We start from the raw sequence: 12,860 nt of genomic DNA on the forward strand, positions 1-12,860 counted from the left end.
TTTCTTTAGAGCAGCTCTACAGTCCTTCTCCATAAACAAGCCTGTTAGCATTGGATGTGTTTGTTGACAGTGTCTTTACATGTGCAATTATTATCTGCTGAATGGAAATATGACCACATTGAAGCTGTTAAACATGTGTGGCATTCAATAACAATATTGTGAAGACTGGAGTAATAAAAGCCTTAATGCTATTTTACAATGGGAAGCAAATATAAAGTTTGACAAAAATGTTAAAAGGTGTATCTGTTATAATAATAATTGCTTCTGAATGAATTAGTGAAACAAAACTATCCTTTCTGATGGGACTGCATGTGTCTGGGAAAGCTGAATCCCCAAGTGTGTATAGTAGACAACTGCCCTGTAGGCAAACTGCAAATTTGTTGGCAATACTGTATGATGCACTAGATAAGCACAATATAAACTGAAAGGATTGAAGCCTTAAGGTGACACTTGCATTATTGCCTAGTCTTGAGATCCTGTAGAGTAAAGGATTAGTAAGAATTAAGAATTGTATTAGTTTCTCTTATATTGTGCAGACATGGTGTATATTCAAATATACTAAATCATAAACACAATGGGCAGAGAATGAGAAGGGAGTCAGTAGGTCTTTACCATAAAGGACATTTTGACATCACAGTAGGAAAAACATAGGCGTAGACCTTCAAATGAATTACAGACCACCATTTAGCTTCACTTTTTTTCTTAGTAATGTGGATGCTGCCTCATGTTGTTACACTGTCATGACACTGTCATGACTTGTTGGTGCACTCGAAATAGAACTGAGCTTTTGTGACTGTTATTGTTAATGAATGTGCTTTTCCTCTGTGACAAGTGTAAATGTTGACTGTTCAAATGGCCTACAATTGATGGCCTACAATACCCTTGATGTACCCATCAAGGATACATCCAGTTGTGGGATGCTGCAAACCTGAAGGCCAAGGGCGAGGAAAGCCACTTATATGGAGTGCAGGTGGCTCATTTTTATCAGGTGATGAACAACTGAGCTGTGTCTTTGCTTTTGAGTTACATGAAGGGAATGGATTACATTTATTTTTTTAAAACAGTTCCAAGATCAATGGGCCTTCAACATGTCAAATTTTGTGACGTTAAATTTGATTGCGTGCTGATTTTACACAGTGGTTAATAAATGTGAAGCTCAGTAGAATATTAAAATACACGAATATGTATTTCAGTATTACCAAACAATATACAGGTTATGTCTCTGTCATGTTCTGCTTGATATTCTAACATAATCCACGTGTGGTTTTGTTGACTTGCCGCAACGTGCCAGGGGAATGACATCTGCACAGGCGGCTTTTGCCCTTTCATGTGCCCTGAAACCACGCCCACCCAGCACACACCGGCACCGGGCCGTGCTGGCGGGTTTTGATGTGCACCCAACCAAAACCAGTGACGGTCAGTCTCCAATTAGTTTGGTTTAAAGTCAGTAGCCTTTAAACTTTCCACTTTTAAAAGAAATATAACTAATAATACTGTTAATCAACTTCAGTGTAAAAAACGTTAGAAACTTAAATTGAAATTTCTACATTTAACTTATGAATTTACCCTTCGCGCACAGGGTAGCTCGATTTTAGTCACTGAAACAATGCACAAGGGCGGGGTTTGGCCATTGTAGGCTTTTGTAAAAATATTGTGTTACTTTTTGTTGAAAATCAACTGCCCTATAAACCAACTATCCATATGGTGTCCGGGGACACGAGAAAGACTCACGTTTTTGTCGCTTCGGGAGCCAGTCAGATTTGCACCCTCGCCGCTGCCTCAGTTTGATGCGTGATGAACGCCGCCCGACTTGCGCCATTTTGAAAGTGTAATGCTGGGAGAGGCAGAGGCGAGGGAAATCTTAAAGTAGAGTGCAAAGTCTCAAAGCAACTACCCAAGGTTGTAGTTTACTTTCTTTGGCTGAATTGATCCGTGGAGTGTGTATCCGCTGGGCTGAAGACTTATACGGTCTTTGCAGTTATCAGCAAGACTCACAGCCTCATTCTACTCCTGCTTCTCGGACAGAACCACCCAGCCGATCCGGGTCAGCACCGCCCCAGTCCGGGGCCCGAGCCCGCTACAGACCGCGTCTATCTGAGTCGCTCACCATGGCAGGTAAAACTAGAGAGCCGAGCCTGTAGGAGGTTCTGATAATGAACTCTCATTCAACAGTTTTAGTCCTGTTTAGCATAAATGATGGTCTTGTTTCTCTCTCAAGTGGATAACCACATAAGCTGTTAGCTAGCTAGGCTACCTCTGGGATGCTAAGTGTTTTTGTTTGTTTGTTTGTTTGTTTGTGTGTGTGTCACTAACAGTATGAAAGTGAGCGCTTTTCACAGCAAACTTGCTTAATCTGTTTTTTGTGACTGAGAATTTGTCGTGTCATAGTGTGTGACTAGTATAAAGTCGCGTGTGGTCGTGTTCTCATATTAGTGATTTTAGCTAACTTGGCACCATGCTAACGCGTGTAAAGTTGACTGATGGTGGTGTTTTAAAACTGACGCTCATGTTTTGTGCAGGGGCCGGTGGTGGGAACAGTGATGTGCAGTGGTGCTTTTCCCAAGTCAAAGGAGCAATAGATGATGATGTTGCGGAAGGTAAGTCCATGTGGTGTTCAAAGTTGCTAATCTGCACTCTGTGTCTCTCATCCTGTGCATGCTCGTTTTGAAGTTAACGTTAGCTTTAATGTCACTGATATCTTTTGTGTTTGAGGTCATACATATCCTGAAATTGCTTTTTGACGATTGATCTTTTGGCACGGGAATAAAATGTATGTAATGTCCCACATTGCTTTGACAGCATTTATCTATTTTTTTTTTAGCATAGCTGCTGCAAAATGCCAACAGTCACAACTTTCCCAGAGTGCATTTATGTTGCTTGTTATATAATGTTTGCATTCTTGGGAGTGAAATGCATGTCATAAACGAATAGTAGTAAACAAGTAGGGAGTTAAAGAAGAGGTGTGTCTATTTGGCTGAACAGTTTCTTTGTTTCTAGGTTCATAAAGGGATGCAATTTTAACCCTAACGTAATAATAAAGGTCATTCAGCCAGTATAACTGTTCCTTTTTCATTAGAAGTAACAAAAAATATTCAATGAGCATACAAAAAGAAACTTGTAATAAAATTATCAAATCTGTTTGTGGAAAAATGTGCGTCCCCCTTGACAAATTAATTAAAAATGAACTTACATTTCTGAAGCATGCATGAAACATATGTAATAATTGAGTGTGCATTAAATATTTTATTGATGTAAAAAAAAAAAATATTTTCTTTTGTTGACATTTTCACAATAAGGGGGAGAAAATTTTTGTACCAAACTTTATAGATGTGAAACTCTCCTTGTCTTAGTACGAAGGCTTGAAGCTTCTATATTGTACAGTAGATTCATTTGACTTGTGAAATACTCTACTTCACTCTGTCCTCTTTTGTTTTATGACAGTATGTATGGAGTCAGACCGTGTCAGGCGCTTTGCGTACTGTGTTAGGAGAGGAACAACACCATAGTTTATATTCAAGAATATACTAGCTCAGAATAGTGCCAGCCTGAAAACAGAGATTGATTGTTATATACTAGGATTCGATGAGAATGATTGTCTTTGCATAGTGCTGACCTGCAGAAGCCATTTTTCGCTTCTCTTGAGAATTTAGTCTTTTGTAGTTCCATCGCACTAGCTCACTGTAGTGTCTGTAAATATACACTTTACAGGTGGAAAAAAGAGACGGTATCTTTAATAGGAAATTAATCTTTAAACCAGTGCATAATATTTAGACATTCAACAAGCCTCAGACTTCCTAATTCAGAAGGTAAATAGGCTCTGTGACAAGGGTGCTAGATTTAAAAATATATATATATATTCTGTTTGGATTTTGACAGCTGACATCATATCTACGGTTGAATTTAATCACTCTGGGGAACTACTAGCTACTGGGGACAAGGGGGGTCGTGTTGTCATCTTTCAGCAGGAGCCAGAGGTAAGTTTTCGTGACTAAAAATTAATCTACAGAATGTAGTCATTGTTGTTCATATTTGATCAATTCAGTACTTGATCAAGTACATTTCATAAATTTAGAATTTAAGTTAAAATCAACATTTTAAATTACACATAGGCTGAATCACTCACTACTCCTCTTAGCATAGGTGGGTTTCTATGATGATAATAATAATATTACTTGAATTCTGACCTGTGGTCTGTCCTCATTTAGAGTAAGAATCATCCACAGTGCAGAGGAGAGTACAATGTTTACAGCACCTTCCAGAGCCACGAGCCTGAGTTTGACTACCTGAAAAGCCTGGAAATTGAGGAGAAGATCAACAAGATACGATGGTTGCCTCAAAAAAATGCAGCACAGTTTCTTTTGTCTACAAATGGTAAGTAAAACTCTGTGTCCTAATTAAACTGATTCATTTTCAGCTATGTGAAACTGAAACGTCTTTCCTATCTGACCTCTGGAGACACCATTTGCCAGCAACAAATCAAAGTTTACAGTCTTGATAACCTTTTCATGTATTTTTCATTGGCAGACAAAACCATAAAGCTATGGAAAATTAGCGAGCGGGACAAGAGGCCAGAAGGCTACAATTTGAAGGAAGAAGATGGGCGATATAGAGATCTCAATACTGTTACAACATTGCGGGTGTGTAGAAACAAATAAATAAACAAAGATTGTGAAGTTGATGTCGCACAATGTTACCTGTTGGGGGATGCAGGCACAATCTTGTGTTAGGTGTGGTCTGTTTAGCCTTTCCTGTAATATTTGATATCCTTTTTTTTTTTTTTTGTGAGTTGGAGTCTGTTTTAACTTTGTCATGATTCAGAAAAGCATTGCCACAATAGGTCAGTAAAGAAGATTTTGCATATTGCAGACAGTTATTTTTAAAATTCCACGGCTTGCTATTGTGATTTAATTTTTCCATGTCTCTTTTCTTCCTGTTCATCTCTTCCCATCTCCATCAAATTTGAATGCTTTAAACAATGTTTTAGTTAAACAAAAGATAGCACTAGCACTATCAGGTACAGGTAAACAGACCACATGGATCACAATAGGGCCCTTATGTTCACTTACTGTTCACATGGTGTGACATAACTTGACATTCTCTCCATAATGTTTTTTTATGGACTTTTTATCAATAATAATAATAATAATAAGTAAATAAACCGATAATATATAAATAATCTGACCAGCTGATTAAAGTAAATTTGGCCAAGTTTAAATATAGATGTCTTTTTTTATTTTTTCTCATCTCCGTCCTCCAGTCATTGCTGTCTGAATTGTCACGTATATTTTACCAGCAAAAGCACAGGTATAATTAATAATATTTACTACCTCAATTACTGCACTGCAGCAGGCAGGTCATTAGTTATACCTGTATAACAAAATGTCTGCTCTGAGAAAGGTTTATTCATCTTTAAATTGACACCACATTTTTCCCTCCGGTGCATGTTCCAGTTTGAGAATCACTACATTAATTCAAAATATACATATGCACTAGCCTGCCAAACATTGCCCGTGTTTCCAATAAACTGTTGCTGTTTTTGTCAGTATTAGTGAAACTAATTCTTCCAACCAGTTACCAGCAAATTTATCTGTCTGCATCTTCAGCTGTACTGTAGGAACAGTTTGGGATGTTTGTTTTTTGTTTTGTTTTTTATAAAACGAAGCACATCAATGTGATTTATCAAAGAAAAGAACAATATGACAGTGACACAATCTCCTTGGGAGTGTCTTAACAAGAAGGGGATACTAAACCATTCTCTTCTCCTCAGGTACCAGTATTCAGGCCCATGGACTTGATGGTGGAAGCCAGCCCTAGACGGGTCTTTGCAAATGCTCACACCTATCATATCAACTCCATCTCTGTCAACAGTGATTATGAGACCTACCTGTCTGCCGATGACCTGCGCATTAACCTGTGGCACCTGGAGATCACTGATCGCAGCTTTAGTATCCTTGTTCTTTAATTCAATGCAGTCAGCATAATTTGTCGAGCTTAATGTTTTTATGAAATTCCCATAGAGTACACAGATGTACACAACTGTTTTTATTTTAAATTTTTTTGTAGTCAAATTTGCTAGAGAAATGTTTAACATGAGGTCCGTTTTACTGAATGGATTTTTACTTTTTCTGCATATCAGGTTTGTTTGTGAAATAATGAGTTTATGCATATAGACCCCCAATTTGAGGTACTCAAAATATACTGGACAAACATAATCATAGCTAAAATTGTGTCTAGGTCTTTGCCCATAACCCCCCTCCTTCAGATATTGTTGACATTAAACCAGCCAATATGGAGGAGCTGACAGAAGTAATCACAGCAGCAGAATTTCACCCCAACCAATGCAACACTTTTGTCTACAGCAGCAGCAAAGGCACCATCCGCCTGTGTGATATGAGGGCCTCAGCACTTTGCGACAAGCATGCCAAATGTAAGTTAGCTATATTTATGCTGTGTGAGAGATGAAAAATTTAGCCATAACTTTCTATAGTGGTGGATGAGAGCTGTAAGTATCTTCCCCATCATAGTCTTAAAAGATAACTTTGGTAATTTTCTAAATGCACTGTACATGTTTGTCTTCATTCTGAAGAGCTAGGCCACACTCTTCTGTATCTCTGTAATTCCACTTAAAATGTTGTGCATGTGCAGTTCACCTGCCAAAATACAAGAAAGTGCTGAATTTGAAAACCGGTGCAACATTATTGTTAATAATAGAAAAGGATGCCCTTGTTGGAATGAAGAAATATATGCTGTGGAGCAGTGTGTCTGGCTGTGTTTTTTATTGTCTTTACAAGTTGCCTATAAAAAATCCAGACAGACAACTAACTAAATGTCTTTAATGTTAGATTGTGATTGTGAACAGTACGAGGGGGGCAACATAATCAATTACACCAATATGTTGATTTACGTAACGTGTCAATACGTCACAAGAAGAACGTAAGATTGCTGTGTCTAGTGAGAGCATGCAGTCCAGTTGACTGTAATCATCTCAAGTATGGGAGTATTTTAACCAGCGACCAAACAACATAGTGCTCTGTGAGCTCTGCAAATTGTTGTATTTATTTTGCTGTTGAATTGTTAAATTTAGATTGCACCACATTCCTTTAACTTAATTGGAACAAGCTCTTGCTTTATATTGGAAAAGACGTGATATTAGTCTGTAAAACATAGATTACCAGGCCCATTTTTTGTGTGGGGAATAATTCCCTGCAGTGGATACTTTGTCATATTTGTTTCTTTATAGATAGGATCATTGAATAAAGTAATGAATTATAAATGATTGATACATTCAAATTTTTATTTTTAGAAAATTAGTTATATTCATTGACAAATAAGCTCAATGGAAAAGTAATCAATAGGATAATAGATTAAACAAAAAAATAATCTATAGATTAATCGCCCAAAAAAGCTGCTACTTCTCTCCCTTTTATTTGGTTTTAATGTTTCTGGAACATGATATGGTAATGTTTGCCAAATGGTGTGTCTGAGAGCTTAGACAGCATATGAGAATGGTAAGAACCTATTAAAATTGTATTGCACATAGCAGTATTATTAATTGTAATAATTAACATAATAACATCTCCACAATTTATATTTCTTACTGTATGCTAATCATAAATACTCTTTTAATCTTTTCAGTATTTGAAGAGCCAGAGGATCCAAACAACCGTTCATTCTTTTCTGAAATCATTTCGTCCATCTCTGATGTAAAGTTTAGCCACAGTGGACGGTACATGATGACACGTGACTATCTATCTGTCAAAATCTGGGATCTTAACATGGAAACCCGGCCAGTAGAGACATATCAGGTCTGTAACAGTTGCCATGTCATATATTTATTCCCCCCCCCTACATTCAGCTTACTCTCCACAAGAGGGAGGTGTGTTGCAGAAGTCACAAACAAAATATCTACTTCTCTTGTAATTTTATCCAATCCTCACTGTTTGATAACTATTCTCTCAACTATGTGTTTTTTTTGTTTGTTTTGTTTTGTTGTTTTTTTTGTAAATAGGTGCATGAATATCTCAGGAGTAAGTTGTGTTCGCTTTATGAAAATGACTGCATCTTTGACAAGTTTGAGTGCTGCTGGAATGGGAATGACAGGTGAGCACATACATGTCCTGTCAACAGTTCACTGTTGCAACAATTTTATGCAGTTATCCATTCACAAAGTTGTTTTTGAGTTTTTTTTATTTATGTATTTTATATGACTTTGGACATGACTCATGAAAAATGTTTTGGGCTGACCCTATTTGATGCTGCTACACCCAGAAACACTGGTTTTATCTTTCAGTGTGATTATCTGCCCAGTGCAGAGCATGACGCTGTACATAATTTGGTTTGGGTGGATGAAGGATATCCTCTACATGAATTATTATGGTAGTTTACCATCACTTACTTAATAATTGGCTCTCTACAGTGTTGTGATGACCGGTTCCTACAACAACTTCTTCAGGATGTTTGACAGAGGCTACCGGCAAGACATAACGCTAGAGGCTTCCCGGGAGAACAACAAACCACGGTCTGTCCTGAAACCTCGAAAAGTAAGCACAGGTGGGAAGCGCAAAAAGGATGAGATCAGTGTAGACAGTCTGGACTTTAACAAGAAGATCCTCCACACTGCCTGGCATCCTGTGAACAACATCATTGCTGTGGCCACCACCAACAATCTGTACATATTCCAGGAGAAAATGAACTAGTAATTGTTGAACCGTTCAGATCCCAGTTTTTGCTTGAGCCCCCCTGCGCTGATAAACGTGTACAAAAAATATCTGTGTTTTGGCTAATTTCCCAAGTCTTGATATGACTTGGTCCTTGGTGACTTTCAGTATTGAATGTGACTTGCTGTCTCAACAACAAACAATGGCATTACCAGTACATGCAGGCAAGACATCACAACGTGTGGTACAGATATAAACATGCAGGGTTTGTAGATCTGAGTCTGGAGTATGGGATTTATTGTTATGGGTTATCTTCATTAGGAGCACTCCAGTCACCATGCTACTGTTTGAAACTCCACTACATCCCAAATAAGAGGGAAAAGGTGTTAAATTCACATAGTTGTCTCTAGTTTGTTTCAATATGTTGTTGTGCCATCATGACGATTCATTTCTTTGTCATAGAGATCAGTTGCTTAGTTTTTGTAGCATACATGTTTTATTAGTATGAATACTAAATTACTACAGTCTTTCTGTCATGAAGTTTCTTTTCATACTGGCCTGAATCACTGCTAATACAAGCTCCCAGCACTCCATATTTGCCCCAGTATTTGTCAAGTTGCCAAGTTAACTCACCGTCTTTCCTAATGTACAGTACAATACTTTTAAAGGAATATTCGATTGTTTTACCAAATTCTAGCTCATTAGATAGTAGTGTATATCTTATATTACTGCTAACTTTTGTCAGCAGCATACCAATTTTTACTAGCTCTAATTTCAAACTCCACAGGAGGAAAGTCAACTTGACACATATTTCATCACAGTGAACATCTTCCTGTCTTTGATACATCAAGGACTCTGTCAAAGCATACACTGATACAAGACTCTTAAAGTAAGTTACTTCCAGCCCCAGTGTGCAACTTTTGGGAACAAGCACGCTGTAGCATTGGACTCAAAACCGATCAACATCGCTACATCCAGTCCTCTCCCTGCTCCGGTCTCTTCAGCCTTTTTAGGCTATAGTTTAATGAAATCAAAATACGAGTGCTACAAAACTTACCAGACAAGCAGAAATAGTTTCCCTTTTCTGATTATTTGAAAGATGAGCCTCACTTTAAGACCATTAGAAGGGAATATTTCTGCACTGCTTCAAAGCTGTTCAGCACTGCTCTCCATTTAGACACGTTGTGCAAGGTTTTTTTTTTTTTCCTTTTTTTTAACAGCTTTGTTAACAGCATTTTTAGGGCAAGAAATAAACTTCTGTTCCTTCATGTTCGTCTTATAAAGTAGTTTATGTTACAATATTGTAAAAATCCAACAGTTTTGAGTTGCTGAAGTTCACACCTCTCTTTTAACATTTGGGCATTGGTTTTTCAAAACAGTCCCTGGTTTTAGCTGCATTATTAAAACCTTACTAAATGTTAGCTGAAATGTATTATTTATTTATTTCTTTTATCTTTTCCTCAATCAAGCTTACATGAGGTTTTTTTTCATGCTATATGTAGGAAACAACGTCCGCAGTAATGTTTGTCAATTTCTAGTTAAATCATGAAACTCTTGTGTAGTCTTTTAGCATGGACACAAGAATGGTGTGTGGACACGTTCATCAGATACTATGGTTTTTGGGAGTTAAATGGGGGATAATCATGCCAAAGCAACCAATACTATACACTCGAGTTAAATACATTTAAAACTGTCTTGCAGACAAGGTGCCCCTGGTCTGACCGGTCACCCTTGCACATGTGTGGACCAGCATATTATGCTCAGGGCAAAAAGCTTCGATATGTGGAAAGGCATAGTGGTGTAATGTGTCCTAATTTTTCTCATAGTCTTTGGACTTTGAGAATTGGAATGAACCAAAATGAAGTGCCACTGTCAGCTTCCCCACAAACCCTGTTTGTGTTTTTGCAGTTTCATTGCCTGCCGTCTGAATTTAGTTTGAATTAGTTTTTGTTTAGTTTTTCATTTTTATGATGTTTTGTACTGTACGTGATAAAATAAGAATAATCACTATAGCTGATTTATTTTTATATAAATTAAGGAAATAGGATTACAGTCTGATCACTGTAGATTCTCCAGCTGTTTATCTCAGACTGATTGTAGATGGAAGGCTGCCGAAAAAGGTAACCTTTTTTTACGTTGGGATGTTTGTTTAATCTGGGAGGTATTGTTTGAAAGGAAGTGTGTCGTTTCTGATATGGGATTTCCCAAGATAATATTTTCAGGTGTCTATTCATAAGCACTATAACAGTTCTTATTTTATTTTTTATTTTTTGGGACAAACTGTAGCTGATGTTTATGTAGAACACATTTGGACACTTAAGAGTTAGATTCAGAGTTAACTTGGATTTCTTTAGTCTGTTTATGTGCCATGGTTCTGTTGATTTGTGCTACGTAAAAGATAACGCTTTATGGGTCCGAATGTGACAGGCATTTTAATCAATGCCACAACATTTAAATCTTGCTCTTTAAAGCTACTCAAGGCTAGGCAGAGTTACTGATGCCGAGTTATTGTATAAAATACAGTCTTTCCCCTGTGACGTACCTACCCATACTTGTTTATTTTTAAAGGAGAGTTTGTGAAGTACTTGGTTTGCAGGTGATTGTTGTATGGAAGCAGTTGTTAATGACTGTATTTAACAAGGTACATTTTAACTCTGTTTCTTTGCTGGAAGAAACAGGTTGATTATAGTACAGTGTTCCAATCATTAAATTGATGTGATAACAGATTAAGCCATTGAATCAGGGCAAGAAGCTTATTGGTCCACAGGATCATGTTTATGCATCGCTCCTACCTTAGAGAACTGATTTCCAAATGTGGTGTTAAGCTACTCTTGAGTGTCACTCTCAGGGTTCTGGGTAATGTTGTGTACTTATGAGACACTTTGCAAATTTTTAATTTAGATTTTTCTTTTACCATCTTTTTGAAAAATGTTTATTGTGTGATTCAAGACTGTTTGAAGGTCTCTTATTTGCCTCATCAAATTTGTTAAGCTGTATGATGTGGCAACTTTGTCCCATTTTTATGGTCAACCAACAAGGATGCTTTGTTCAAAATATGAACTATATTCAAAATATGATCTTTATCAGCCATGGTCTGTTATTCATCCAAAAGAGGAATTTGACTCACTGTTAATCACCACTGTTTTAACAACGTGTTTAAAAATGTGAAAAATCTATATAGAAATAGTGCTAGGTCACAATTGGAAGATTTTCCTTGTAAAGTAATATTAGCTTTAGAAAACATAGCATCTTTGTAAACATAACAGAGAATGTCATCACAGACTGTAAGAGTGTTGAAGCACTTGCACACATAAAAAAATGACCTTTTTCACTTTCCCTTCATATTGTCTTGGTCAAAACTATTTCTAAAGAACCCTATTGCCTTTCTTATAGCATTAACAAGAAGTAAGATAATCAAGTATGTTTCTTGTACTTTCTGGTGTGCCAGACAGGAGACTGCTCAGGGGACTTTTCTGCTTCTCTGTTATATATATCTTGTACCTTCAAAAAGCAGCTTTTCAGGATGAACAACTTTATTCACAGGTAGATTATACTTTTCACATTTATTTAATGGCTTTTGAACTGGAACTTTGGGGGGAACTAAACTTTTCCTACCCACAATTTAAAAGATCATAAAATCTCAAGGAAGGTGTCTTTATTGTAGTTACGAGGTTTTTCACTTGAAGCAGCATTATATACATGTCTAATGCATCACAGGAGGTAAAAGGAGAAGCACTTTTATTTTTGTGAATTTCATTAATATGTATGATTTTGTTTATTTTCATGGGGCTCTTGAGTAAAGATTGTAGGAGAGTTTTGGTGATCTGTTTAAATTGTTCATTGTACAGTTATGTTTGCCTTTATCAAATGGAATATAGTAAAATTTAGATGAAAAGTAATAAAGAATTTCAAACCTAAATTCTGAATGAAATGACTAAACTATTTGTTTTGTCTTTGTGAGATAATGTTAAATACTACCTTTTACTACAGTGAATGTATTCATCATTTTTACTATCCCTATATCCAATATTTTACGATCCCTTTTGACTATGAAGAATTCTTCAAGAGATTTAAAGGAAACCGATACCACTGATACACATGCATTTTATCCTTACCAAATACTTTTCTACCTAAGTACAGTGTTTAATGACATCGGTGACAACCGCACATGCTCCCACCACCTCCGCCCTGGAAATTATTTTT

The 12,860-nt window shown here is 36.9% G+C and overlaps 1 protein-coding gene across 2 annotated transcripts; it reads left to right on the forward strand.

Moving 5' to 3' along the window:
- The first annotated feature begins 1,768 nt into the window (after nucleotides 1-1,768).
- Nucleotides 1,769-12,373, forward strand: ppp2r2aa (protein phosphatase 2, regulatory subunit B, alpha a). 2 transcript variants are annotated; one of them, XM_067521258.1, is made up of 10 exons: nucleotides 1,769-2,115; nucleotides 2,520-2,597; nucleotides 3,877-3,974; nucleotides 4,206-4,371; nucleotides 4,525-4,637; nucleotides 5,768-5,945; nucleotides 6,263-6,427; nucleotides 7,636-7,805; nucleotides 8,009-8,100; nucleotides 8,417-12,373. In XM_067521258.1, the coding sequence occupies exons 1-10, from the start codon at nucleotides 2,109-2,111 to the stop codon at nucleotides 8,694-8,696; spliced, it is 1,347 nt and encodes a 448-aa protein (XP_067377359.1). In that variant the 5' UTR covers nucleotides 1,769-2,108; the 3' UTR covers nucleotides 8,697-12,373. The 2 variants fall into 2 exon arrangements, with proteins under 2 accessions (XP_067377359.1, XP_067377358.1); XM_067521257.1 differs by lacking the exon at nucleotides 1,769-2,115 and having other exon boundaries at nucleotides 2,441-2,597.
- The last annotated feature ends 487 nt before the right edge of the window (nucleotides 12,374-12,860 follow it).

Source organism: Channa argus, chromosome 11 (genome assembly GCF_033026475.1).
Source record: "Channa argus isolate prfri chromosome 11, Channa argus male v1.0, whole genome shotgun sequence".
Classification (NCBI taxonomy): Eukaryota; Metazoa; Chordata; class Actinopteri; order Anabantiformes; family Channidae; genus Channa; species Channa argus.

Bases quoted from the DNA above. Each gene is read 5' to 3' on its own strand.
- ppp2r2aa (XM_067521257.1), top strand. From the start codon at position 2,456: ATGCTAACGCGTGTAAAGTTGACTGATGGTGGTGTTTTAAAACTGACG. The intron at 4,372-4,524 runs GTAAGTAAAACT...TTTCATTGGCAG, and splicing joins GTTTCTTTTGTCTACAAATG to ACAAAACCATAAAGCTATGG. The intron at 4,638-5,767 runs GTGTGTAGAAAC...TCTTCTCCTCAG, and splicing joins ATACTGTTACAACATTGCGG to GTACCAGTATTCAGGCCCAT.